General features: G+C 43.8%; 1 protein-coding gene across 4 annotated transcripts in view; it reads right to left on the bottom strand.

The window, feature by feature from the left end:
- Positions 1–457: 457 nt before the first annotated feature.
- The window catches only part of ETV4 (ETS variant transcription factor 4), a 103,754-nt gene continuing 77,780 nt past the window's right edge, over positions 458–26,431 (bottom strand). For 3 of the 4 annotated variants that reach the window (XM_068263729.1, XM_068263731.1, XM_068263730.1), the window contains exons 9-13: positions 15,325–15,381; positions 13,110–13,178; positions 8,284–8,456; positions 5,787–5,888; positions 458–1,172 (exon numbers count right to left, since the gene is read on the bottom strand). In XM_068263729.1, the coding sequence (XP_068119830.1) occupies positions 951–1,172; positions 5,787–5,888; positions 8,284–8,456; positions 13,110–13,178; positions 15,325–15,381 (623 nt within the window). In that variant the 3' untranslated portion in view covers positions 458–950. The remainder of the gene's footprint in view (positions 1,173–5,786; positions 5,889–8,283; positions 8,457–13,109; positions 13,179–15,324; positions 15,382–26,431) is intronic. The other variant, XM_068263732.1, reaches the window with a different exon arrangement.

Genomic DNA, 26,431 nt, shown 5'->3' on the forward strand with positions numbered 1-26,431 from the left:
GAGCCATCAAATGTGACCTGCAAGTGGTTTCCCCACTTTGCATTATGTTTGGCCCACTCTAGACCACCAGGGAAGTTATATTGGAGGGGAAGCCCTAGATCACCAGGGTAGAGCTGTGGGGGAAAGAGGGGGAAAGCACGAGACACCAGGGAATTGTATAGGGGAGGAACCTGGGGGAGGGGGCAATAGATATCAGGGAGGGGGGGGGAGGAGATTAGACTCCAGGCAACTTTATAAGGGAGGGGGGTGGCTACTAGACATTGATTTTGGCCCACAACTTGGTCCTCGTGTTGAGTTTCAGGCCACTTTGTATTTGACATCCCTGCTCTATATGAACCAGATATTGAATCAGATGTTATGATTTAATTAGCAGTTCTTACAATCCTTGTAAGATCTTTCCCATAACCACGGGATGAAAACGCATATAAATAAGGCCATAAAACAGAACATAAAAACATCCTTGAAAAACATTTTAATTTCAAAAAGGCAGAAAACAATAGCACTGGTAGATTTCAAGATTATTGCACTGATTTGATGTGTTTGCTGAAATCCACTCAAACAAAATCCTTTCCTACAACAAATGCCACGAAAGGGTCTCTAAAAATTCAAATAAAAAAAAAAAAATTGTAAGGAAAGGATTAGGTCTTCATTGCTCCAAGAGCATGCATTTCCGAAACAATCACGCATTTGTAAGCTTAGCTGCATTAACAGAAACCTAAAACCTGCTGCTCAAATACACCACAGCCAAGGAGTGTATTTTGAAAAAGGCCATGTTAGAAACGCCCAAACTCCACCTGGGTTGCAATAAAAGTACGGTGGCAGCCATCGGTGCTGCCCACCATCGTCCATAGGATTGCAACACCAGGTTCTTGCAAGAATAAAAAGGCATCTACATTTATATGATTGCTAACAAAATGTACCCATATATACATGATTGCATGGCTGGCGGGCTAGTAATTGTAGCCGCCTTTGTAGTTTTGGGAAGGGACAGTTCCCGTGTCGTGGAGATACATGGCTCCTTCATCCAGATGTGACAAAGGAACCGTTTCTTCTTCACTGATCTGCCGGTCAAACTCCGATTTCAAGGCGGGACGCTGATTGTCGGGAAAAGCCAGGGAAAACAGAGCCTCCGGTTCACACACGAACTTGTAGACGTAGCGTTCTCCGGCAACCTGAGGAGGAGAATCTGTGTGATTAATCAAGATCAGTAGACTAATCACAGTTTATAAAGTCAAATAGAGATATTGAAAACAATGAAAAATACCCCTAGAGAAATTTCCAGATAACAGAAGTTGTGAAACCAGCCATTTCAAAAATACGTCATTTAGCAACAAAAGTAAACTAATCCAAAACTCACACCGCTTCCGAATCAGTAAAGTGGTTTGTAATTGGCGATATGGGTTACTGTAGTAGATGCATTACCACTGCAATTCTGAAGGTGCCCATACATTGTCAGATGAGCTCAATAGATAAATCCCTCTCTGAATCTTACAGAGGGATTTATTGCCGCCACACATAAGCCCACAGATCTATGCAGCCACTTCCGCTTGCTGGGCCCCCCAGGGCTTTCTCATGTAATGTGTACTCCCTGAACGCTGTCCATCAGCATGCCACCTCCAGTGTCCTGTGTCTTCTCTCCATCGCCACCGGGACTCCCATACACCATTATGCAGTGGCACAGAGCCCTCCTCCAGTGTCCCATGTCTTCTCTCTATTGCTGCCAGGATACCTGTACCACGTGACATGGTGGCACGTGTGTGACCTTGTATGTACCTGTACAAGGTCACACGTGCCACCGCCGCAGTGCAGGTTCCCTTGCCAGGTCACAGGGGTACAGGCACCCTGGCAGTAAAGGAGACAAGACACAGGATACGGGAGGAGCGTGCCAGCAGACAGGTGAGCCAAAAGTACTCTGCAACACTCACTACGGGTCCGGGGGGTACACATTACACATGGGGTGGTGGAAGACCAGCTGGGGGTCTGTTGGTTGTTGGGAAGCAAAGGCCCCCACTGCCGCACACCCGACCAAAATCTTTCCAACATGCCAGATCAATAATTTTGACTGAAACAGCAATCGGGCTGCCACGTTGCAGCATCAATCTCTGCTAGATTTCAAAATTATGATGAAGTCTGCCCGATATCGATGCTGCAAATCGAGTTTTTAGGTTTGAATAAAAGGCTTAGAGGTGATCTAATTGCTGTGTACTACATTGTTAATATATCCAAATATATAACGTTTGGACAAATTAAGGGTTGATCCAGAAAACTCTACAATATACAAGAAGACACCAGCTGTTACTGAAGGGAAATATGCTTTTCTTACTGAAGTGGAAAATTGGCCAGCATTCTGCATTTCTATTTTCATTGTCCGAATTCAAATTTCACAGGTTTTGAGTAGTTGAGTTGTGAGTGCATTTTTTTTTTTTAAATTCATTAATTTAGCATTAATCTTTGCAGATCAGCAAAATTCTGCACAAATTCATATTCAATACCCCTTTAAAAATCACTCTGCTGCAGGGCTGTCAAATGGCCCAAAATTGAACACTGGAACCAAGTTGCAGACTAAACTCTAGTGGCCAGCTCCCTCACTTATAAAGTTCCCTGGTGGGGAAAACATAATGCAAAGTGACGCAAGGACTGTGCGGAATAAAAAAAAGTCCCCTCTTGCCAGTAATCGGGCACCTAAATTTACCTTCATAGCCGCATATCACGGCTTTGTGGTAAGGTGCCTGATAAAAGTCGCCACCATGTGCCCAAATTTCCTCCTAATACCGCTAAATACGGCTTTTAAAATAGGCTCCTATGGTGGCACCGGTTTTTTCCCATAAGTGCTCCTACGCCCTTTTTACCTGCTTCAATACCACAGGTTTCCGAGCTTAACTTGTATTGGTCTACTACTATGCACATGTATACAGTAAATGTATCTACAGCTCCTGGCACATTTCAGGTACGCAAAGGCTTACAACATTCAGCTGAACAGGATGATAGAAGCAGTTTTGACTGACCATCTGCTGCCCAAGAGATTTCGTTATCTCACAGAAAGATCCTTTTTGGCAGAGGACCTAATCCACCAGGAAATGTTTTACATTGATAAGCATTAGGTTTCTGCCTCAATGTCAGCTAACCGTGAAAGGGAAAAACCCAGGCACCACCGCACTGCCACACTTCACACCAAGGCGTGTCCACTAAAAACTTGTCACTACATGGTCTCTGCAAACAGGCTTATGAGATGCAAGGTACTGTGGTGTAGATTAACAGAATCAGAATCAATTTTTATTTCGCCAAGTAAGTTTGCACCTACAAGGAATTTGTCTTGGCAGTTGCTTAACAAACACAAACAAAAACAATACAAGGACAGACAGTATGTATGTTACATGTCAAGGACATTATGCAAGTATAGTGGCAGTAAGAAATGTGAGAATTGTTCATTTACAGTTCTGTGCTGATTACTTTCAAGTCCTAGCAGCTCTAGAGTGGTTCAGCATTAAGTATGGCTACCGTTTGAGGAAAAAAGCTGTTCCTGTGTCTAGAGGTTTTGGTAGCGATTGACTGGAATCTTACTCCTGAAGGCATGCACTGGAAGATGGAGTGAGCTGGGTGAGAGGGGTCAGAGGCAATTTTGGTTGCTCTTTTTCTGCACCTGCTAGCGTGAAGATCCTGCAGGGAAGGTAAGCTACAGCCAATTATCCTTTCCGCTGTTCGGATGATGCGCTGCAGCCTCCCCTTTTTTAATGCTGAGCAGGAGCCGAACCATACAGTCATAGATGATGTTATGGTGGATTCGATGATTGCAGTGTAGAACTGCACCATTAAATTTTGAGGTAGGCCAAACTTTTTAAGCAGGCGTAGATGGTACATCCTCTGTTGCGCTTTCTTGACAATAGAGGCAATGTGTTGTCCCATTTTAGATTGTGTGAGATTGTGGACCCAAGAAACTGGAATGACTCTACCTGGGTTATTGTGGATCCATTTATGGTTAAGGGGAGGTGCTGGGGGATCTCCTAAAGTCTATTATCATCTCCATGGTTTTGAGAGCATTTAGTTCCAAGTTGTTGCTGCTGCACCAGGAGGAAAGCTGTCCCACCATATGCCTGTATGCAGACTCGTCCCCATTTTGTATGAGACCAACTACTGTTGTGTCATCTGCAAACTTCAGAACCTTAACCGATGGATCTTGTCATGTGTCTCACTAGATTTAAAGGGGCTCTTTGCTGGGTATGACTTAAATACATTTCTTATTCTTTGCAATATTACTTTATACATTTTTTAGTTAAAGCTTGCCCATTGTAAAAGCTTTCACCCCGATTTACATTCTGAAATGGAGCAGCATCTTTACTGCTGACAAGGTGAACCACATAGATTTTAGTTTGCTGTGAAACAAGCAGAAACAGAAGCAGGACATTTGGGCTGCTAGGAGATGTAGGGGCCCAGGGGATCATTTGGGAGCAGATATAGCAAAAGCTCTGGGGCAATGGACGGACCAATAACTGAGAACACGGTGCAGATAGCAGCAGCAGGGATAAGCTATAGGGTGCAAATATTAGCAATAGTGTGTGTGTGTTTAGTTTTAGGAGTAAGGAGGGGAAGGTTAGCATTAGGCATAGGTAGTGATAGGTTATTGTTAGGAGTAGGTAGTGGAGGGTTAGGTAAAGTGATAGGATCTTGGTGAAATTACTAATATTCTACTACTATCTACCAGCCAATAGTAGAATAATGGCAGTATTAATGATATTCTACTAACAACTTCACCAACGGCAACATTTCTGGATCCTCTTATCATATATGAAGCGTAACCATCTGGTCTTCCAGAGTGCTCTGGGGCAGAATGTTGTGACATCATAGCCTAGGCTAAACATCACTGGTAGGGCGTGGCTACGTACCAATACAAAAATTATATAGAAATAGGAAATGGGCTCCTGAATGTTAAAAAAATGGATATCCCAAATAATATATTACATTCTACTATATGTCATTACAGTTTGACTTTAAAGAACCACTGTCACAAAAATCTAAACATTTTAAATACATGTAAACACATACAAGTAAGAAGCAAGTTTCTTCCAGAGTAAAATGAGCCACAAATTACTTCTCTCCTGTGTTTGTTACTTACAGTAGGTCGTAGAAATCTGACATTACTGACAGGTTTTGAGCTAGTCCATCTCTCCACCGGGGATTCTTGAAAAAGATTAATACAAAAAATGCTGGCCAGCCTCCTTGCTTGCTGCACACTTTTTGGCAGTTGTACAGAGCAACTGCCATTCATTAAGTGCTCTTGAAAGTAAACAAAACCCTGAGAATCCCCCATGAAGAGATGGGCTAGTCCAAAACCTGCTGGTTCTGTCAAATTTCTACTACCTACTGTAAGTGACAGCAACATAGGAGAAAAGTAATTTATGGCTCATTTGAGGGCCCGTTTCCAGTAGCGCGGAAACTGGGACGAATCCGCAGTTTCCCCGCAGGCAAATCGCGTGGGGAAACTCTGCCATAGGACACAATGGCGCCGCCACCCGAATCGCTTACCTTAGCGATTTGGCCGACATTACCATCAGTTTCCGTGCGGGAGGCTGCGAATCCCATAGCCGTGCATGGCTTATGGGATTTGTCAGCGTTCCCGCAGACCAGGAAGGACCGCGTGTCTCGCAGCCGCGCCTGGCACTACTGGAAACGGGCCCTTACTCTGAAGAAACGTAGTTCTTATCTGTATAGGTTTACATAGATTTTAAATTTTTGGCGACAGTGGTCCTTTAAACTAGCAAAACGGTATACAAAACAAGTTATTTACTCACTTTCTGCATGATTCCCTTTTCATAGTAATAGCGCAGAGACCGGCTCAGCTTGTCGTAATTCATGGCCGGCCGGTTTTTCTGCATGCCCCATAGTCTGGCGACCTACAAAAGTAACACAATGTTAAGACTGAAGATGACTAAGTAGACAATTTTACAGAAGATTGTTTCCCCCATTCTTTTATGCTTTCAAAGGTCTAACATGCCTGTAGGCAATAAATACATTTTGTCTTTAATGATAGCTCAAAAGCTTACCCAGCTGTGACATCAAACAAATAGTGCTAACTTGTTTTTTATTGTTTCTTTTTAGAACAAGGTGGAGACCTGTAGGCTGCTAAAAAAATTGGCTGAACCGGTCGGCTGAACCGGTCACATGTGGATAAGCAGCTAGGTAAAAGTTAAAAAGAGACTAACAAAATTTTGAGCCTCATTTCTTCTATCCTATAAGTTCCTATAGCTGTTCTAATGTGCTCTGTCTTAACACAGCCACTGTACAACTAGGAAAGGCTGCAGTATCTGTTATATGATATAATCTTCTCTCCTCTGTCGGGTCTGTCGGGCTCAGGCAGTCAGGCTGGAATGTGCTGTGCTGCATGTAATTGGATAGAAGCTATACACACCCTCTCCAGGCCCCCTGCACACTCTGTATGATTCACACACTGAGCTCCTCTCAGCCTATCACTTGCTATGTCTTTTGTTTGTAAACACTGGATAAAAATGGCAATTACAAGCCAGGATTGCAGCAGGGAGTGGCAGAAACAGCACAGAGGGGCCCAGGAGAACATAATGAATAGAATGGTATGCTTTTTATTTTAAGAATTTTACAGTACAGATCCTCTTTAAAGTGACACTGAAGAAAAAAAAATCATATAATGAATTGTATGTGTAGTACGGATAAGGAATAGAACATTAGAACGGCTCTGCCTGCTCAGTAAGCTGCACCTATTCAGTAAGGAGTTTCTTGGGCAAGTCTCCCTAACACTGCTACTGTCTACTGGGGTCGCTCTTGTGGCTGCCTCGCAAACGATTTGAGTCCGACAGGAGAAAGGCGCTATACAAATACTGGAAGAATTATTGTTATCATGCTCTAATATTTGCAGCTTACAAATTACACTGTATTTTTAACTATGAAATCGAGCTGAGCTAATGACCCTTTGAACTTCCCTGCAGCAAAATCTTATCTCAAGTTGTCTTTTACTGTTTCTTTGATGTATAAGAGCTTCGGAAAATAACATTGCTCTCTGACAAAATTAGTCGAAGAGCTCAGAGAAGCTCTTTTGCATAGATAAGTGATGTTTCTCATCTCTTCCTGTACTGGAAACACGATGAGACATATCTGTGCTACTAATGCTCTATTTCTCATGCTGGGTACACACCATGTATTTTCTCGGTCGAGCCGCGGGTTGATTGGGATTGATTCGATTATTTCCGACATGCTCGATTGGGTTTCGATCGTTCCAGCAGTTGAATTTGCATGTTAAGTATGCAAAATCGATGGCAGAAACGATCGAAACCCGAATCGAGCATGTCGGAAATAATCGAATCGATACTGATCGATCCATGGATCGAGAGGGAAACCGCATGGTGTGCACCCAGCATTAGCTGTACTACACATACAAATCGAGCCTCGAGCAAACCCGTAGCGAATAATAATAATAAAATAATCAGATACTTCTATATGGAGAGGGAAGGCTCTGGATCTTATAGAGCAGGGGTAGGGAACCTATGGCTCGGGAGCCAGATGTGGCTCTTTTGATGGCTACAGCTGGCTCACATACAAATCAGTAGGGGTTGATTCACTAAGCTACACTGCTCAAGTAGCACAGTTTAGTGTGGCAGCGCAAGTACAATTTTCAAAGAAGGCACGCTACTGCTGTAGCGTGCACTAATAACTTACTTGTGCTACTCCAAGACGAACAGCTGCTCCAATTGTCCCATTCTGGAACCTGTCAGGTCAAGTGACTTTGTAGGACGAGATTCCCGCACTTTGATTGGCCCAGTAGGCTGCCTGTCACTTGACAGGCAACCTGTTAGGCCAAAGTGTGGGGATCTCATCCTACAAAGTGAATAAAATTGCTGATGTTGCTAAAACCCAAGAGAAGCTGAAGACGTATACACATCAACATAGCAACTGGGACGTGAGCCCTCTGCTGCGCACTGCCCCAGTTTGAAACATATGGTATGGCTCTCAGGATAATACATTTTAAAATATGTGGCTTTTATGGCTCTCTCAGCCAAAAAGGTTCCTGACCCCTGTTATAGAGCTTTCCCTGTCCTCTGTCACTGCTTTGGTTCCAGCGATGTCCTCCGTTCAAATTTGCCGCCTCCGGGAGCCCTCAGAAAGCTTTGGAAGCAATCAAGTTCCTGACTGCTTCCGAAGATGAGCTGCTAAGTACTGCACATGCACAGTATGGAACAGTCTTCCAAAGCCTTCCGAGGGGGTGACAGCACTGGAATGAGGAGACAGACCAGCAAAGCCTAGGATGAGCAACAATGTTACCTCTTCTGGTTCGATCAGTTTGAATTCCATGCCTCTACCAGTCCAGGCAATGAAGTGGGAATTAGACGGATCATCCAGCAGAGCTACGAGAAACTGCCATAATTGCAGAGATCCTCGCCTTTGGTAAGGAGGTCCATCTCTGTAGGTTCCAACTTCCTGTTTGATATCACCTGCTAGAAACCAAGAGTAATATTGTCAAATCAGAAGCTATGCACACTTCCATAAACAGGCAGTTGCAGAAACTTGAAAGCTCCAGTAAACACTATTATTCCATCACACCAAGTAACCAAACATTAAATCAGTTGACTTGCACCAAAAACAGACAAAAAAGCTTGTATGCGTCAATGACATGCTGAATGCATGCGCAGGTTCAGGCAGGTTGGAATGTGTAGACAAGTGTTTTGAATAACCTTGTTTTTGAATGCGAACATGTTGTAAAGTTTGTCATTTTGCTTGCATTGTATTAAATCGAGTTGGTTGTTTAGTTGATTGGCGTGTGTGTACTTGGCAGGTAAACAGCTTGTTGTGTGGTTGGTCATGTTGTGCGGTTGGTTGTGCTGGACATGTGTGTAGTGCCCCAGTGTAGATAGTCAGGTAGTGCCCCGGCATAGATAGCCAGGCGGTGCCCCGGCATAGATAGCCAGGCGGTGCCCCGGCATAGATAGCCAGGCGGTGCCCCGGCATAGATAGCCAGGCGGTGCCCCGGCATAGATAGCCAGGCGGTGCCCCGGCATAGATAGCCAGGCGGTGCCCCGGCATAGATAGCCAGGCGGTGCCCCGGCATAGATAGCCAGGCGGTGCCCCGGCATAGATAGCCAGGCGGTGCCCCGGCATAGATAGCCAGGCGGTGCCCCGGCATAGATAGCCAGGCGGTGCCCCGGCATAGATAGCCAGGCGGTGCCCCGGCATAGATAGCCAGGCGGTACCCCGGCATAGATAGCCAGGCGGTACCCCGGCATAGATAGCCAGGCGGTACCCCGGCATAGATAGCCAGGCGGTACCCCGGCATAGATAGCCAGGCGGTACCCCGGCATAGATAGCCAGGCGGTACCCCGGCATAGATAGCTAGGAGGTGCCCAAGCATAGATAGCCAGGCGGTGCCCCAGTATAGATAGCCAGGCAGTGCCCCAGTATAGATAGCCAGGCGGTGCCCCAGTATAGATAGCCAGGCAGTGCCCCAGTATAGATAGCCAGGCGGTACCCCGGCATAGATAGCCAGGCGGTACCCCGGCATAGATAGCCAGGCGGTGCCCCAGTATAGATAGCCAGGCGGTGCCCCAGTATAGATAGCCAGGCGGTGCCCCAGTATAGATAGCCAGGCGGTGCCCCAGTATAGATAGCCAGGCAGTGCCCCAGTATAGATAGCCAGGCAGTGCCCCAGTATAGATAGCCAGGCAGTGCCCCAGTATAGATAGCCAGGCAGTGCCCCAGTATAGATAGCCAGGCAGTGCCCCAGTATAGATAGCCAGGTAGTGCCCCAGTATAGATAGCCAGGTAGTGCCCCAGTGTAGATAGCCAGGTAGTGCCCCAGTGTAGATAGCCAGGTAGTGCCCCAGAGTAGATAGCCAGGTAGTGCCCCAGAGTAGATAGCCAGGTAGTGCCCCAGAGTAGATAGCCAGGTAGTGCCCCAGAGTAGATAGCCAGGTAGTGCCCCAGAGTAGATAGCCAGGTAGTGCCCCAGAGTAGATAGCCAGGTAGTGCCCCAGAGTAGATAGCCAGGTAGTGCCCCAGAGTAGATAGCCAGGTAGTGCCCCAGAGTAGATAGCCAGGTAGTGCCCCAGAGTAAATAGCCAGGTAGTGCCCCAGAGTAGATAGCCAGGTAGTGCCCCAGAGTAGATAGCCAGGTAGTGCCCCAGAGTAGATAGCCAGGCAGTGCCCCAGAGTAGATAGCCAGGTAGTGCCCCAGAGTAGATAGCCAGGTAGTGCCCCAGAGTAGATAGCCAGGTAGTGCCCCAGAGTAGATAGCCAGGTAGTGCCCCAGAGTAGATAGCCAGGTAGTGCCCCAGTATAGATAGCCAGGTAGTGCCCCAGTATAGATAGCCAGCTAGTGACCCAGTACAGATAGCCAGCTAGTGACCCAGTGCAGATAGCCAGCTAGTGCCCCAGTACAGATAGCCAGCTAGTGCCCCAGTACAGATAGCCAGCTAGTGCCCCAGTACAGATAGCCAGCTAGTGCCTTAGTATAATCTTACGTAGCCCCGTTCCCGCACAGACTCTTTTCGATGGACTCTCCTCCTCTCGCCGTGTCTTCCCGCTATGGTTACTCCCGGCTGCAACTCTGACATCATGAGCGGCTGCCGGGTGACCATGGCGACAGGACGCTAGGTGGCGATTGGATGAGAGCCCGGACAGGAGGAGAGCCCGGCGACAGGAGTCCACGCAGGAACGGGGATAAACAAGTTGCTGCGCCCCACCGACACTGCCTGCCGTGCACGACAGTTCTCTCCTGGGGGCGAGATCCACCATTTTGTCTGCAGCCCCTGGGGGACCCCCTGACAGCTGCCGATGTACCCCCAGGTTGGGAACCACTGCTCTACTCTCTACTGCACCAGCACAACATAGTTTTACCTTCCCAGCCTGATTAGGCAGTGAAGAAGCATTACCACACTGACAATTCATTGCCCTACTCCGATTATGTAGGAAAGTGGTCAGTGTACAATTCTGTATAGTCAGCACTCTTTATTGGGCAAAACCATCTGCCCAGAGGCCCATGATAGTCCTCTCCTATAGAGAGGAGAAAGAGAAGCAGGAGGCTTCCTGGTCTGGTTAAAAAAAATAAAATGGCAATTAGCTCAGAATATATGACCCAGGCTATTGCAACTTAAAGGCAACCTCAATTCTTGCACAGGACAGAAGGAAAACCAAGCAATTCACACTTTATGTATTTAGAGAGTTTAGCCGGTGTAATCCCCCCCTCATCTGTGACCAATAACCAGTGTAATGTGATCTCTCGGTTGTGTTAGCTCAGGAATCTCCTTTGCTATGGCAGAGCAGCTAATTTGTAAACAAAGGAAGTTAACTCTATGTCTGCTTCCATGAAAGCCGGAAGTAGACATGCTGCAGATTTATTGCCGTATTTCTGTAAGCTGTAACAAAGAAATGTTTTTCTTTAAATGCTATTATGCTGTTGTGTATCTTTTAGAGCAGAGAGGAAGTTCTGAGTTCAGGTTTGCATCAACCAGAGTTATGTAAGGCACAGACGATGTGATGTGGAATAGCCGTTGCAAGCAGAAATTCTTACAAATCATGCTTGCAAAAAGCTCAATGCTGGCCGCTCATGCATATATTCTTCTATATATCTGCTGGGTCAAGGAAACAAATCTCTCCCCCCCCCCCCATTTTTCCACTCCCCCCCCCCCCATTTTTCAACTTCTGTTTACCCTATTGCTTCCCCTCCTACATCAGCCTAAAGGTGGCCACACACCATACAACTTTTTAAATATCTGTTCTATTCAAGAATTGCAATCAATTTTTCTGACTAATTGGAGCATTTCAAAAATCTGACCAATGTACCACACACGTTCAATTTTTCCCCAATTATGATAAAAATGATTGGTAACAGAAAATTGTTAGGGTGAGTATGTTAATAAATTGACAATCTACCACACCATTCAATTTTCCTAAAAATTAAAGAAAAATTCACCATTCCTGATCGGATTTCCCGTTTTATTTCACATAAGTCGATCGGAATTCTTGCTCGATTGAAAAAAAAAAAATGCTTTCAAGTTTTCGGAAAAAACGTTCTTTATCGAATTTCCATAAAATTGGATAATTTTATTGTATTGTGTGTGTGGCCATCTTTAGCGTATGACAGGGTCATAAGAAAATAAAGAAGACATGATACCAAACTATAACATTTTTTTTTCTAACAAAATAGATGGGATTACATAAGAATCTCTCTAGAGCTGGTCAAACACAAATTTTCATTCAGTTCACAGTGGGACGTTAAAGTTGCGCGTTAAAACAGCATTTAACGCAGAATAACTCACTGCAATGAAAAATCAATGCCCTGTTCACAGTGCGCACGTTGCGTTGGTGACTAACGCTGCACGTTAAGTAAAAGTACTGCATGCAGTGCGTTATACACGTTATTAGCTGCGTTGGACTGTTTGCACATGCTTAGTAATGACTTGGAAGCATACTTTTCATTGCCTGTATTTTTTACTGTATCTGCTGTAAGCGACGGTAATGCTGCGTTGACACTTTTTGGGCGCGTTGCGTTGTAAGCTTGCGGTGCGACTTTAACGTGGCATCAAAACGCAACGTCCCACTGTGAATCTAGCCTCAATGTTCCAAAACAATCGATTCCTTTTTGAAAAGGAATCAATTCCTACCATGCACTGCATATCAATTTCCATCCGATTCCAGCAGAGAATCTATTGAAAAATCGAACTGCAGAGTTGTAGTTTTTGATGCAGTGTAAAGCTATATGCCATCCATCTTGCCCCGCCCCATTGTTTTAAAATTTTCCATCCTGTGCAATCGATTCCATCAATTTTTGTTTTAAATGGATCAAAAATCGTTTGATATTTTTGGGAATCAATTCCTAGCAGATGAATTGAATGTGCAAGGAATTGAATGGGAAAGTCAATGAGTGAATGGCCACCTTTATGAGGAAACAGACAGCAATAACAACCCAACAGGTTTAAACCTCAGCTGCTCTATACACAACTGGATCCTTGAAATTCACTCCAAAAAATAAAGCCCCCCACTTATTTTGAAGGATAGTGTAAAGGCTTGATAACAAGGTTAGTGTGTAGTTTCCAGACATTGTTTATTTCTGCAGCAGTGGATTGTAAATTTTGTGAATGCAACTTAATGCTGACCTTCAAACTTTTCCGGTACAACACAAGCATCGTCCGTGTAGGGCCTCATCTGCTTCTCATACCCATACCCTGCAAAAAGTTAAAAACATAGCTACATTTAAAGGCAATTTAAGTAAAGTAGAAGAAAAAATGAAATATAGAAGTACAGTATAAGAAAAAAAATTAAATAAAATCCAATCCAGCACTTAGTGTACCAGAGATGGTACACCAGCATTCATTTATACTTACCCGGGCTTCCTCCAGCCCCATAAGCATTGTGGCTTCCCTCTCAGTCTTCTTCAGCCCTGAAAGTCTGCCGATATGTGGTGTTTTGGGACAGCTTCGAGGGAGAACACAGTGACAGTAACAACCTTTTTTTTTTTTTTTTTTTTTACAGGAAAGCTTCTGGATTTTCAATTACAGGCTGAATATATAACTATTACATTTTAATGCTGCCAGAAATGGCATTCACATTTTCTTTCTAACATGGCAACCAGGGCTGTGGAGTTGGTACAAAAATTATCCAACTCAGACGACTCAGTTTATGAAACCACCGACTCGACTCCAGGTACCCAAAATTGCTCCGACTCCTTAGTCTAATTTTTACAAAGGCTATGGATTTGCCACAAAAATCATCCGACTCCGACTCCTCAGTTTATTGAAACCACCGGCTGACTCCAGGTACTCAAAATTGTTCAGACTGACTCCTCGACTCCACAGCCCTGATGGCAACAGTATGTTACTTGCTGTACGGGATTCCCTCCCAAGTCATAAGAGAGAATGTTTACACACATTGGGCTTGATTCACAAAAGAGTGCTAACTGTTAGCACGGCCGTTTTCGCGTGAATTTTTGCATTGCGCGCGATCGCGAATTTTCACACGAAACGATAACGTTTTTTTGCGCGCAAACGCGAATTTTCACGTGAAATCAATATAGTTTTTGCGTGAAAATTCGTGATCGTTTTGCACGAAAATTCATGATCGCGCGCAATGCAAAAATTTGCGCGAAAACAGCCGTGCTAACAGTTAGCACTCTTTTGTGAATCAAGCCCAATGCCTGCATTGTTCTCCTGGTAAATTGCAGCTAAGTTTTCTTCTGTGAGGCGTTCGCACCTCTAAATGGAAATGAATGCTATTCAGGGCCAGATTTCAGGAAAAGCCACAAAAGCTTGTGAATTAGGCAGCTGCTGCCCAAGAGGGTGGCTAGACATGGAAGAGGGGTTGAGGAGTATGGAAGAGGAGGGTGCAAATGGGGGTACAACACACCAAAGAGGAATGCTGTTGAACAAAGGCCCTATGATAGAGAGGGGCTGCTGTACATGGAGGTTACCCAAGGAAGAGAAGGCGACACATGGAATAGGAGGGACCCTATTGCACATGGTGGAGAGCAAGAAGAAAGTTGGCCTGGGTGCAGAAAGCATATAAATCTGGCCTTGGATGCTAAAAAGGTACAGTATTTCTCTCACATCCCTTTTTTTGAAATGTGATACCTCATCCCAGTGCCATCTTGAATAACGCATTACTAGTCTAAGACCCACGCCTAAAACACGAGGGGCGTGTCCATTAAAGGTGATTTTTGTGTTACAGTGGGTTGCTGCTTTCAGGACACCGCGCACATTTTTTGCATTGGACAACGTTGTCTTTGCAGAGAGCGATAGTTAAATCACTTATGAATGTGTGCGCCGTCTGGTGAACTGTGGACGAAAACACACGCCTGGAACGGATTGCTGCAACAACAGCGCAGGAGACTTGGGCGCAGCCGGGCGCCACCATAGAGACCGTAATAGAAATTACAGCTATAGCGGCGCACAGTGAGTAATTTGGTGCCGTCAGAAGATGGAGCTGAAGTTACTTTTAAAACACTATTATTCGGCCGCCAGCAATAGCTGGAAGCTGAATTACATCCTTCCCCACTATCCAAGTGGACCTGGAGGCAGAATAGTAATTAACGCCGCTGGGACTTGTGCAGCAGCAGGATAAGCCATACCAGCTGTACCCTGCGCCCAAGTCTCCCAGTGGCGAGATCACAGGGACGCCCTGGAACTGCGTGGGTCAAATATAAAAAAATTAAAAAAAAAAAAAAAAAAAAAAAAAAAAAAAAAAGGGGGGGGGGGGGGCCTATACTGAATATTCGTTACAATGCTGGATACATTTCTTTCACAGCTTTACGCTTCATTGCAAAATGAATGAAATACTTCAGATGTTCTAGATTGGTTATAAAGTATAAATAGTTACCTTCGATGTTTGTGTAGTTTTCCACGCTTCTGTATATTGATTGACAACCAGGAACATCTTAAAAAAACAAATATCAGCATGATCTGTTTTGTCAATGTAAATTATACAGCAACACATTTCCAATGTATTTTAAACTCGAATGACCGATATGGTTTCCATGAATAGGCCCATAGGCAACATATGAAAGCGGTTTGATTCAGCTGTTTTTAGTCAACTCAAGCAGCAGACACTTTCTTGGAGGGGGGACAACTGGGAATGAGACATGTAAAAAATAGTGCCTATTAAAAAGGCACACCAATACAAACCTTTTCTGTATTGGCACTAACTTGTGTAATACGGATGCCACGTTAATATAAACAAACAGCATTTTTAATACGGCACCATGTTACTATAAACAAACAATATCCCCTTTCATCATTAAAGGATACCCAAAGTGACATGTGACATGATGAGATAGACACATGTTTGTACAGTGCCTAGCACCCAAATAACCATGCTGTGTCCCTTTTTTTTCTTCTTTCTCTGCCTGAAAGAGTTAATATCACGTATAAGTGGCTGACTCAGTCCTGACTAGTGATGATCGAACACCTAGATGTTCGGTTAGGTTCGGCTGACGTCATCCAAACCCGCCCGCCCCCTCCCGCCACCAGGGAGAGCCGGTCCTCCCGAGAGCCGGGCTGCCCCCCCCCACCCACGCTACTGCCATCTTCACTAATGGCTTTTTGGCTTCCTTCTAAACTGTTTAACACAGGAGAATAGAGGTTTACATTAGCTTCTGCAGCCTGACAGTTACTCTTTAAGGCACGGACATACCTACGTTACCGCATTTCAGGTGCAGCCTGATTAGGAGCGCTGCCAATTTTCCCTGTTCCCACAAAAACATTTGTTACTCTGTTTTCTATTCTTACTGATAAGGACAGTTTATTTAAAGGATTTCAGAAGAAGTACAGTAAATATTTTGTTTAGTGCAGCTGGGTAGTTTGGTTATCATTTTTACCCTATGCCATTAGAAGGTTTACCCATGTCATTCTCTGCTATGGGACTGAACATGTATAACAATACACCCTGTATACACAAGTGGTGTATAGCCAGCAGCATTTCAATATTTGTTTGACACAATAATTTGTCTGTATAAAATATATTTCTAGATAATCTAGTTTCTGTCCATATTGGCCAAATAAAGAAAGAGCAGATGTGCGGCACACAGCCTTGTTAGCACAATGTGAAATACATTAAGTGCATATATAAAAATGTTTACATACCCATTTAAGAATGTTATATAACCTTTTTTTTTCCTTAGCTTTTAAAATTCCGGTACTTTTTATAGCATTTTATAGGACTCTTTTGAAGGCCGGTGCTTTCCTCACAACTAAACCTGCATTTATACTGACCATGTTGTGTCCATATAAAGCGTCCCGGTGTAATTTTGGCTCTGACAGCTCAGCACCGTGTATTGTTGGCACAAGATGCCACTGAGTTTTCCTGCTACTGGAGGATCAGGTTTTTTTTTTTTGTTTTTTTTTTTAAAGTGAACCTCCGGACTAAAAATCTACTCAGCAGAACTGAAACGGCTTGGTGTTTCTTTAACAGTTTCACAGCATCAGAACTTTGTTTTTCTTACCAAAACCTTTTTAGCTGCATTTTTAGCTAAGCTCCACCCATCAAAGAAAACTGCCCGGGCTTTTTTCCCTGATACTGTGCAAAGCATGATGGGATTTCCTATGTTGTTATTCACGCTGCCTAGCAACTGGGAGAGGTGATCAGCACACAGGACAGTTAGAACTGTGTCTCATGCTCCCTGTCACCTTCTTTCAACCAAAAAGATGGCTGCCCTCATGAAATCAAACATTTGCCTGTTCTTTTAAAACAGGGTGGGTAAGAGATTATATTACCTATCTATTTTAATTAACATAACTACTGTAACTTAATGACAGTATGTTTGTTTAGGCTGAAGTTCCTCTTTAAGTGGACCTGAACTCAGAACTTCCTCTATGCCCTAAAATATAAGCAACAGCATAATAACCTTTAAAGAAAAAACATGTCTTGGTTACAGGTGATACACATCACAACAAATCTTCAGTGTTTCTACTACCTGCTTTCATGGAAGCAGACATATTAACGTTCTGTGCTTTCACATGAGCTTATGTGCCATCTCTGCCATAGCAGTCATGTGACAAAGGGGAGAGATCAAATTACAGCTTGTGATTAGACACAGATGAGGGGGGAATTAGACAGGCTAAACTATCTAAATACATACAGGATGCATTCCTCTCTGTTTTCCTTATGCCCTGTGCAAGGTCCACTTTAAAGAGAGCCCGAGGTGTGTTTAAAGAATGTTATCTGCATACAGAGGCTGGATCTGCCTATACAGCCCAGCCTCTGTTGCTATCCCAAACCCCACTAAGGTCCCCCTGCACTCTGCAATCCCTCATAAATCACAGCCGTGCTGTGAGGCTGTGTTTACATCTGTAGTGTCAGACTCAGCTGCTCTCCCCGCCTCCTGCATAGCTCCGGTCCCTGCCCCCGTCCCTTCCCTCCAATCTGCAGAGAGGGAAGGGATGCAGGCGGGGACTGGAGTTCTGCAGGAGGCGGGGAGAGCAGCAGACTGACACTATAGAGATAAACACAGCCAGCTCTGACAAGCTGTTTGTCAGCAGCGTGGCTGTGATTTATGAGGGATTGCAGAGTGCAGGGGGACCTTAGGGGGGTTTGGGATAGCAACAGAGGCTGGGCTGTATAAGCAGATCCAGCCTCTGTATGCAGATAATATTCTTCAAACCAACCTCGGGTTCTCTTTAACGTAGCTTCATTTGCTTACTGGTCCTAAAATCTATACCTCATCCCCCCAAACCTAGCATAACACAGAGGTGGGAAAGTATTATTCTCTCCTCCCAAAACCTAGAGTGCTTCCTCCCTCCCAGTACTATACAATATGCCCCTTTCCTACCCATCACATTCTCGGAGATGGGACAAGTGGTCATTGATGGAGATTCTGTGCACAGATCTAGTCTGGAAGCACTGGTGGTCCGTCTAAAACCCTATTCTCATGAATCAATTTGGGGATTGTCAACTATTCGAAACTTGAACCCATCCCCTGGTCCAACTGCCTGTGTTCAGCTATCCTGATGCAACCGCCTTGAAAAACTCGCATCAACAACGCGCTGTGCTGCATCACTGACACCTCTGCGCTCATCCAACAGTGCAACGCTCCCATATCATACAGTCTGGCTAAATATTCCGCTTATTGCCCGCGACTGACAGCGCGAGAGGTTACCAGGTGAAGACTGGCACGAGCACCACCCCACCCCAAAAGTGAAAGTGGGAGGCCAGGCTTCCATGCGGAGGATATGACCCTCTAGAAGGCATCAGTGACTTGGCTGTAAGTCCCAGAGTGATGTAGTTGCTGGGTAAGTTAAATAATGGAGGTGGGAAGGATATAGATTGGTTAGTGGAGGCCCTCATAAGCTTCTGGTGAGGGGGTGGGGCATGACTCAATGTGGATAGGGTTATAAAATCAATGTAAGAAAACTAGAAAACCCCAGGGTGCTTTGCAATATGGACTATCAAAATTGTGCACTTGCAAACTTGCACTTTAGATTAAATATTTATCTGAATAATAATAATAATAATAATAATAATAATAATAATAATAATAATAATAATGTAAAATATAAACTGTAAATTTTCCCTTTTATTAAACATTGAAAATACAAACTAGGCACCATCACAGGTTCACTTCCATAAATGGGACTTCACAAATTTTTAGGACATTCAAGCAGTTCCAAATGGGCCCTGTTCACACTTGTAAACGCAAATCGCCAGGCAATTGTTTTGGAGATTTTTTTTTAGCAATTGCGTTCTGCGATTCTCATTCTAGTGAATGCGAATCATAGCACAATCGCCGGGAAAATGCTGCATGCAGTGCGTTTGCGATCAGCGATAATCACAAACACACCACAATCACTGCAGTGAAAGTAATCCAGATTACGTGTGCAGCAGTGCTTTGCTGATCACCGGGCAATCAGCAAAGCACGAATCAAGTGTGACTGTGGTTTTCAATAAAAATAAAAATAATAAAAAAAAAAGTTTTAATGAGGAACGTGAAGAAAGAAAAAAAAATGCATCTTCTTCTATTTTGGCTGTTTTGAACAGAATCCTAATCTCTTCCTCATAAACAGCAGCAGGATCATCATCCAGCACATGAGGTCATATCTAAAGTGCAGATTTATTTATGAGTTCTTCAAACCCTTTAAGACCATTGTTAAGAATGCAAGATTGATTCTGTAAGCCTTGTCTATGTAATAAACTACGGCAGAGATTTGTTTTCCCCCTCAGCGCTTTAATAGCTTTGGCCAGAAACCCAGTAAGAGATAGTGTTACCACAAGACAGCCCATATTTCTGATATGATGTCAGCCACCTATGAAAGGCAGCCTGACTGTGTAAGCCGGCACCACTGCAGTCCTACAGGGACTTCTTGTCTTTCGCTCGCCCTCCATTTTGTGAATGAAATTCCTCTGACTCCATTCAGAGAGAGTGAGGAGACTGTGCAAATGTGTGTGTGTGACTGGCAGGCAGGTGGGAGGAAGCTGCAAGTCAAGGTCGAAATGCAATCCTGCCAGAGAATACACATTTTTGCAGCTTTAAAATGACAAGGTCACAGGACTCTTATGGTGGCCACACAAAGTACAATATTTTTAATTTTTTTTTCGATTCAATCATTTTAATTTTTTTTCCACTCGAATAAAAAATTAGACTCTTGTAACCAATGTATCACACATGGATGATCGATGTTGACACATTCACAACAACAATGATAAAATCCAACATGTAAGTTTGATGTAATATGTACATTTTCATTTATAAATGTGTATGGTGGGCTCTCTGTGCCATCACGGTGTATAGAGACACAACACAAACAACTTTAGAATATTTACCTTACATTAAAGGACACCCGAGGCGGAAATAAACTAATGAAATAAACGATTGTATCCATCTTCCTTCTCCTAAAAATGACTTAAGATATTCCACAGTTTTATTTTAGGTTTAAATCTACTTTTAAGTTTTAACTGCTTTATTGTTTTTGCTCAATGACACATTCCTTAAAAGTATGCCAGAGCTAAAATCTATGAACTATTGGCCCTTTTTATATCTCTTTCCTGCTCTCAGAAGCCATTTTCTGCTAGGAGTGTGTTTTATAGTTGGAATTTCTCAACAGTGAGGGTCACACTGTAGTTACTTCCTGTCTGAGTCAGGACTGAGTCAGCCACTAACATACCTGATATTTAACTCTTTCAGGCAGAGAAAGAAAAAAAAGGAACACAGCATAGTTATTTGTGTGCTAGGCACTGTAAAAACCCATGTCTATCATGTCACGTCACCTCAGGTATCCTTTAATAAATCTAATCCTCATTTTATTTAAATCAACACTACATTTATTACATTAAAGAAATACATTCTATCTAATGTGTCACTTCGACAAATAAAGTTTCTTTATTCTTCAATGTAAGCTTAAAATGTATTAGGTCGAATTATTATTTATACAACATACCACACACAAATTCCTGACAAAATTGATTTTGATTTTTCACCCCTTTTCGATCGATTTTAATAGAGAAAAGCGACAATTTCAATCAAATTTATATATCAAAAAAAATTCTCAATTTTTTCACACAATTGTTTTCAATCGATTTAGGGTAACATCAAACAGAAATACTGTAACATGTGTGGCCACCATTAGTGTACATTTTCCTCAACAGCCAAGAAGCCAGGCAAAACGTAACACAAGCAAGACACATTACATTTCTTACATGCTGCACATTTCAAGACATTAGAGCCATAAAAATGCAATTTCTAGCATAAATCTGGCTTGTACTATGCTGGTCGTCATTCTATTACCAGCTATTGCTAGAACACCACTTATATAGGTGCCTGAAAGAAGGCATGTTTACAATCCATCTTATAATGCAGAGCTGTATGAGGAAGACAGTCTCATAATCAATGCAGACAGACTACAGTAAGGTCATAAAACAACAAGGACAGGGGATTGGGAAGCACTTAAGCCAGCAAATATAGCTTTCCTCCCAAACTATAAAATGTAGAGACCACTGTTATAATGCAGTATGCAGGCTCTACTCTAAAATAAGGCTATAAAATCATGCAGATCAAGCTAATTCTGTGGAATTTTGATTTTTCAACACGATCTGCAATGTGCATAGGAATAACTGAATCACAGTCAATAAGGTGTTTATTAATCTCGGGGAGAATTACCATAAGCCATTGCAAGCAGGGCGATCTACAAGTCCCTTTTATGGCATGCATATAAAAAGGGGCCACTGTACCGGGGATTGCCGCTTATAAAATATTGGTAAAATTACCGGTGTTCTACCATTGGGCAATGGCGAATACGATAGATCTGTCATTTTTACTGATCTTTCACTATTGCTAAACCTAACCCTATTATCGATTAAACTCTCCCTCAATCGAAGCCTAACCCTAAACGACCCCCCCCCCCCCCCCTTACCCACATTGCTAGATCGGCGACGCCTTCACCCTAGCCCCCCCCCCCCCCCCCCATTCAATATTTTTTGGGCACTGCGGATGCTTAAATTAAATTAAACACAGAGGATCCCATGGACTTATGGGTAAGTTAACCCCCCTTTCTCCCGCGGTTACACCTGGTGTAATCAAACGATTTCCATTTCAGTTCCGAGTACATACATACCCATCACTGTTCACAGTCTCTGTAAAGGCTCATACACACTTAGCTCTGGCATACTTCAATGAATGTGTCATTGAGAAGAGGCCATGAAACAGTAAAAACTTAAAAAGTAGATTTAAATATAAAATAAAACCAGGGAATACTTTAAAAAAGCCACTTTAAGAAGGATAAATGCAATTGTTTATCTCATTTTTCACCTCGAATGTCATTTAATGCGAAACCAACCGCACAATATGACCAACCACACAACAAGTTGTTTACCTGACAAGTATGTACACACACACACCAAATCCAAGAAAGCTTTATTGGCAGGACCAAATACATTTAGCATTGCCAAAGCAAAACGTTAGCATTGAAGACGAAAATGGTCCGCACAATGCTCCTAAGATCCTATATTTTATTTATGGACGTATCCAAAGGTCAACACATATCACCAGCTGACATGTTTCGGACCTACTGGTCCTTATTCATAGCTAGAGTGCAAATAACACAAAAGGCCTCCTATATACCCTCCTCCGGTGGAGTGGGTGGCCCCCTAGACAATGTCCAGGGAAACACCCCCAGCCCCACCCACAGGAGGGGATATGTACAATATAGAGTACAACACCTAAAAGGAAAGGTAAGATAAGACAACATACTGATTGTTCAAAGCTAGGTGTTGAATTAAAACAGGAGGCCTAGAGGCATAACGTACAAAATTCCAATCAAATCCCACACCAGTATATAAATGTAGAAAAAATATATACATAATAAAACCTATAAAACTATATAGAAAATGTGATTTGTACAATTAAAACCATCAAGGAGCAGCATATGTAGAGGGAATATGCACTAGGTTAGAAGCGCCAGATCCCAGCGGGAGTTCATACCCTTTGGGAGTCTCGTGCCCATTCTGAAGATCCACAAAGCCTCCCGGCTCTTGAGCCGTTTAGTTGTGTCCCCCCCTCTCCGTGCAGGAAAAATTCTTTCCAAGCCATGGAAGGAAAAAGAGGACATGTCACCTTGGTGGACCTGGCGAAAATGCTTCGCCACATTGGAAACGTTAGAGCTAAGCCAAGCGGGACCGCAGTAGTGTTCCCCTATCCTAGCACGTAACGGTCTCGTGGTGCATCCCACATACTGCAGGGCACAAGTCCCACAGGTAATAAGATACACCACGTTCGACGTCCCGCAATTAACGAATTGCCTAATGGGGAAACTGCGTCCGTTCGATGTTGACGTAGCAACTCGAGTTCGAGTGTGGACCCTGCAATAGTGACATGTTCTCACTCCACATCTGTATGAGCCCAACACATTCAGCCAGGTAGAGGACCTGGTTCGGGACTTATACAGGCTAGGAGACAATGTTTGTGCCAAAGTGGGAGCACGCCTACTTGCAAAGCGTACCCCCTGTTGCAAAACACAACGTAGGTCCTCATCACCCTCCAATACTGGGAGATACTTCCTAACGATAGACACAATCTTGTCATATTCCTCGCTGTATGTTGTAACAAAAGTGGGTTTTGAAGCCCCTAAATTGGCATCCGAGTCACCCATATTTCTAAGCAAAAGATCTCTGCTTTTAGAATTGGCTCTAACCTGTGCTCTGTTGATCATCCAATTGGGGTACCCCCTCTCTTTCAATCTGGTCCCTACCGTTACAAACTCCTCCCCAAGCCAAGACCCCCTCGAACAATTCCTGCGGGCCCGGGCCCTGGCCCGCAGGAATTGTTCGAGGGGGTCTTGGCTTGGGGAGGAGTTTGTAACGGTAGGGACCAGATTGAAAGAGAGGGGGTACCCCAATTGGATGATCAACAGAGCACAGGTTAGAGCCAATTCTAAAAGCAGAGATCTTTTGCTTAGAAATATGGGTGACTCGGATGCCAATTTAGGGGCTTCAAAACCCACTTTTGTTACAACATACAGCGAGGAATATGACAAGATTGTGTCTATCGTTAGGAAGTATCTCCCAGTATTGGAGGGTGATGAGGACCTACGTTGTGTTTTGCAACAGGGGGTACGCTTTGCAAGTAGGCGTGCTCCCACTTTGGCACAAACATTGTCTCCTAGCCTGTATGAGTCCCGAACCAGGTCCTCTACCTGGCTGAATGTGTTGGGCTCATACAGATGTGGAGTGAGAACATGTCACTATTGCAGGGTCCACACTCGAACTCGAGTTGCTACGTCAACATCGAACGGACGCAGTTTCCCCATTAGGCAATTCGTTAATTGCGGGACGTCGAACGTGGTGTATCTTATTACCTGTGGGACTTGTGCCCTGCAGTATGTGGGATGCACCACGAGACCGTTACGTGCTAGGATAGGGGAACACTACTGCGGTCCCGCTTGGCTTAGCTCTAACGTTTCCAATGTGGCGAAGCATTTTCGCCAGGTCCACCAAGGTGACATGTCCTCTTTTTCCTTCCATGGCTTGGAAAGAATTTTTCCTGCACGGAGAGGGGGGGACACAACTAAACGGCTCAAGAGCCGGGAGGCTTTGTGGATCTTCAGAATGGGCACGAGACTCCCAAAGGGTATGAACTCCCGCTGGGATCTGGCGCTTCTAACCTAGTGCATATTCCCTCTACATATGCTGCTCCTTGATGGTTTTAATTGTACAAATCACATTTTCTATATAGTTTTATAGGTTTTATTATGTATATATTTTTTCTACATTTATATACTGGTGTGGGATTTGATTGGAATTTTGTACGTTATGCCTCTAGGCCTCCTGTTTTAATTCAACACCTAGCTTTGAACAATCAGTATGTTGTCTTATCTTACCTTTCCTTTTAGGTGTTGTACTCTATATTGTACATATCCCCTCCTGTGGGTGGGGCTGGGGGTGTTTCCCTGGACATTGTCTAGGGGGCCACCCACTCCACCGGAGGAGGGTATATAGGAGGCCTTTTGTGTTATTTGCACTCTAGCTATGAATAAGGACCAGTAGGTCCGAAACATGTCAGCTGGTGATATGTGTTGACCTTTGGATACGTCCATAAATAAAATATAGGATCTTAGGAGCATTGTGCGGACCATTTTCGTCTTCAAGCATTTTCTAGGATCAGCTATCCTGGTCTGGCACTGCTCTTTTGGGGTGAGCGGTCTTCACCACTCTCTTTCAAAACGTTAGCATTAACATATGGGGGGGTGGAGATAAGGGAAGGGTATAGGGGGTTAGGGTATACAGTCCATAAGAGTGTGGAGGATATAAGGAACAGTATGGGGGTGGGGGGGGGGGGAGGCTGGGATATGCAGTCCGTAGGGGAGGAGAGTATAGGGGGTGGTATAAGGGGGTAAATAGTCCATGGGCTATCATGTTCCTCTCAATTGGTGGCAGGTAGTGACATATTGGGCAGCCATTTGCATGGTTGTTTTGTTTTCTCTTCCCTCAGTAGGAGTTTCCTACTAATAAGTAAGAGTGTAATCTGTGGAGGTGAAACGCACTTAAATACTATGCATGGAAAAAAATGACAAACTGCACAACATGTCTACATTCAAAAACAACAAAGTTGTTCAAAAGACTTGTACACACATTCCAACCTGCATGATAGTTGCCAGATCCAACCGGTAGATCAATCTGCCCAAACAACCTGTCATCAGTTGGGCATTTGGTTGTTTGCCAGCCATACACATGCCTATGTTCCAAACTTGTGTTGGAAAATAAGTTGGACAGATTGTTGATACGTGTGTATGAGCCTTAAAGAGAATCTGTATTGTTAAAAATCGCACAAAAGTAAACATACCAGTGCGTTAGGGGACATCTCCTATTACCCTTTGTCACAATTTCGCTGCTCTTCGCGCATTAAAAGTGGTTAAAAACAGTTATAAAAAGTTTGTTTATAAACAAACAAAATGGCCACCAAAACAGGAAGTAGGTTGATGTACAGTATGTCCACACATAGAAAATACATCCATACACAAGCAGGCTGTATACAGCCTTCCTTTTGAATCTCAAGAGATCATTTGTGTGTTTCTTTCTCCCTGCAGTTCTCATTCACTGAAGTTTCAGGCTGCTCTTTTTTCTCCTGCAAACAGCTTTGCCCTTGTCTGTAATTCTTCAGTATGTGAAAGCCCAGCCAGCTCAGAGGACGATTTATCCAGCTTGTAAAAGATAAGAGAGAAGCTGCTCTAATCTAAATAATACACAGGCAGTGTGCAGAGAGGGGCCTGGAAGGGTGAGTTCATAGCAGAACCACAACACTGAAGAACTTGGCAGCCTTCCAGACACAGGCTGACAAGTCTGACAAGGGAAAGATACATTGATTTATTACAGAGACTGTGATAGCAGAAAGTGCTGCAGTAAGCCAGAACACATTAGAATAGCTTTTGGAACTTGTAGGATGATAAAAAACAGGATGCAATTTTTGTTACGGAGTCTCTTTAAGACAATTGCCCACACTCCAATA

Source organism: Hyperolius riggenbachi, chromosome 12 (assembly GCF_040937935.1).
Source record: "Hyperolius riggenbachi isolate aHypRig1 chromosome 12, aHypRig1.pri, whole genome shotgun sequence".
NCBI classification, from domain to species: Eukaryota; Metazoa; Chordata; class Amphibia; order Anura; family Hyperoliidae; genus Hyperolius; species Hyperolius riggenbachi.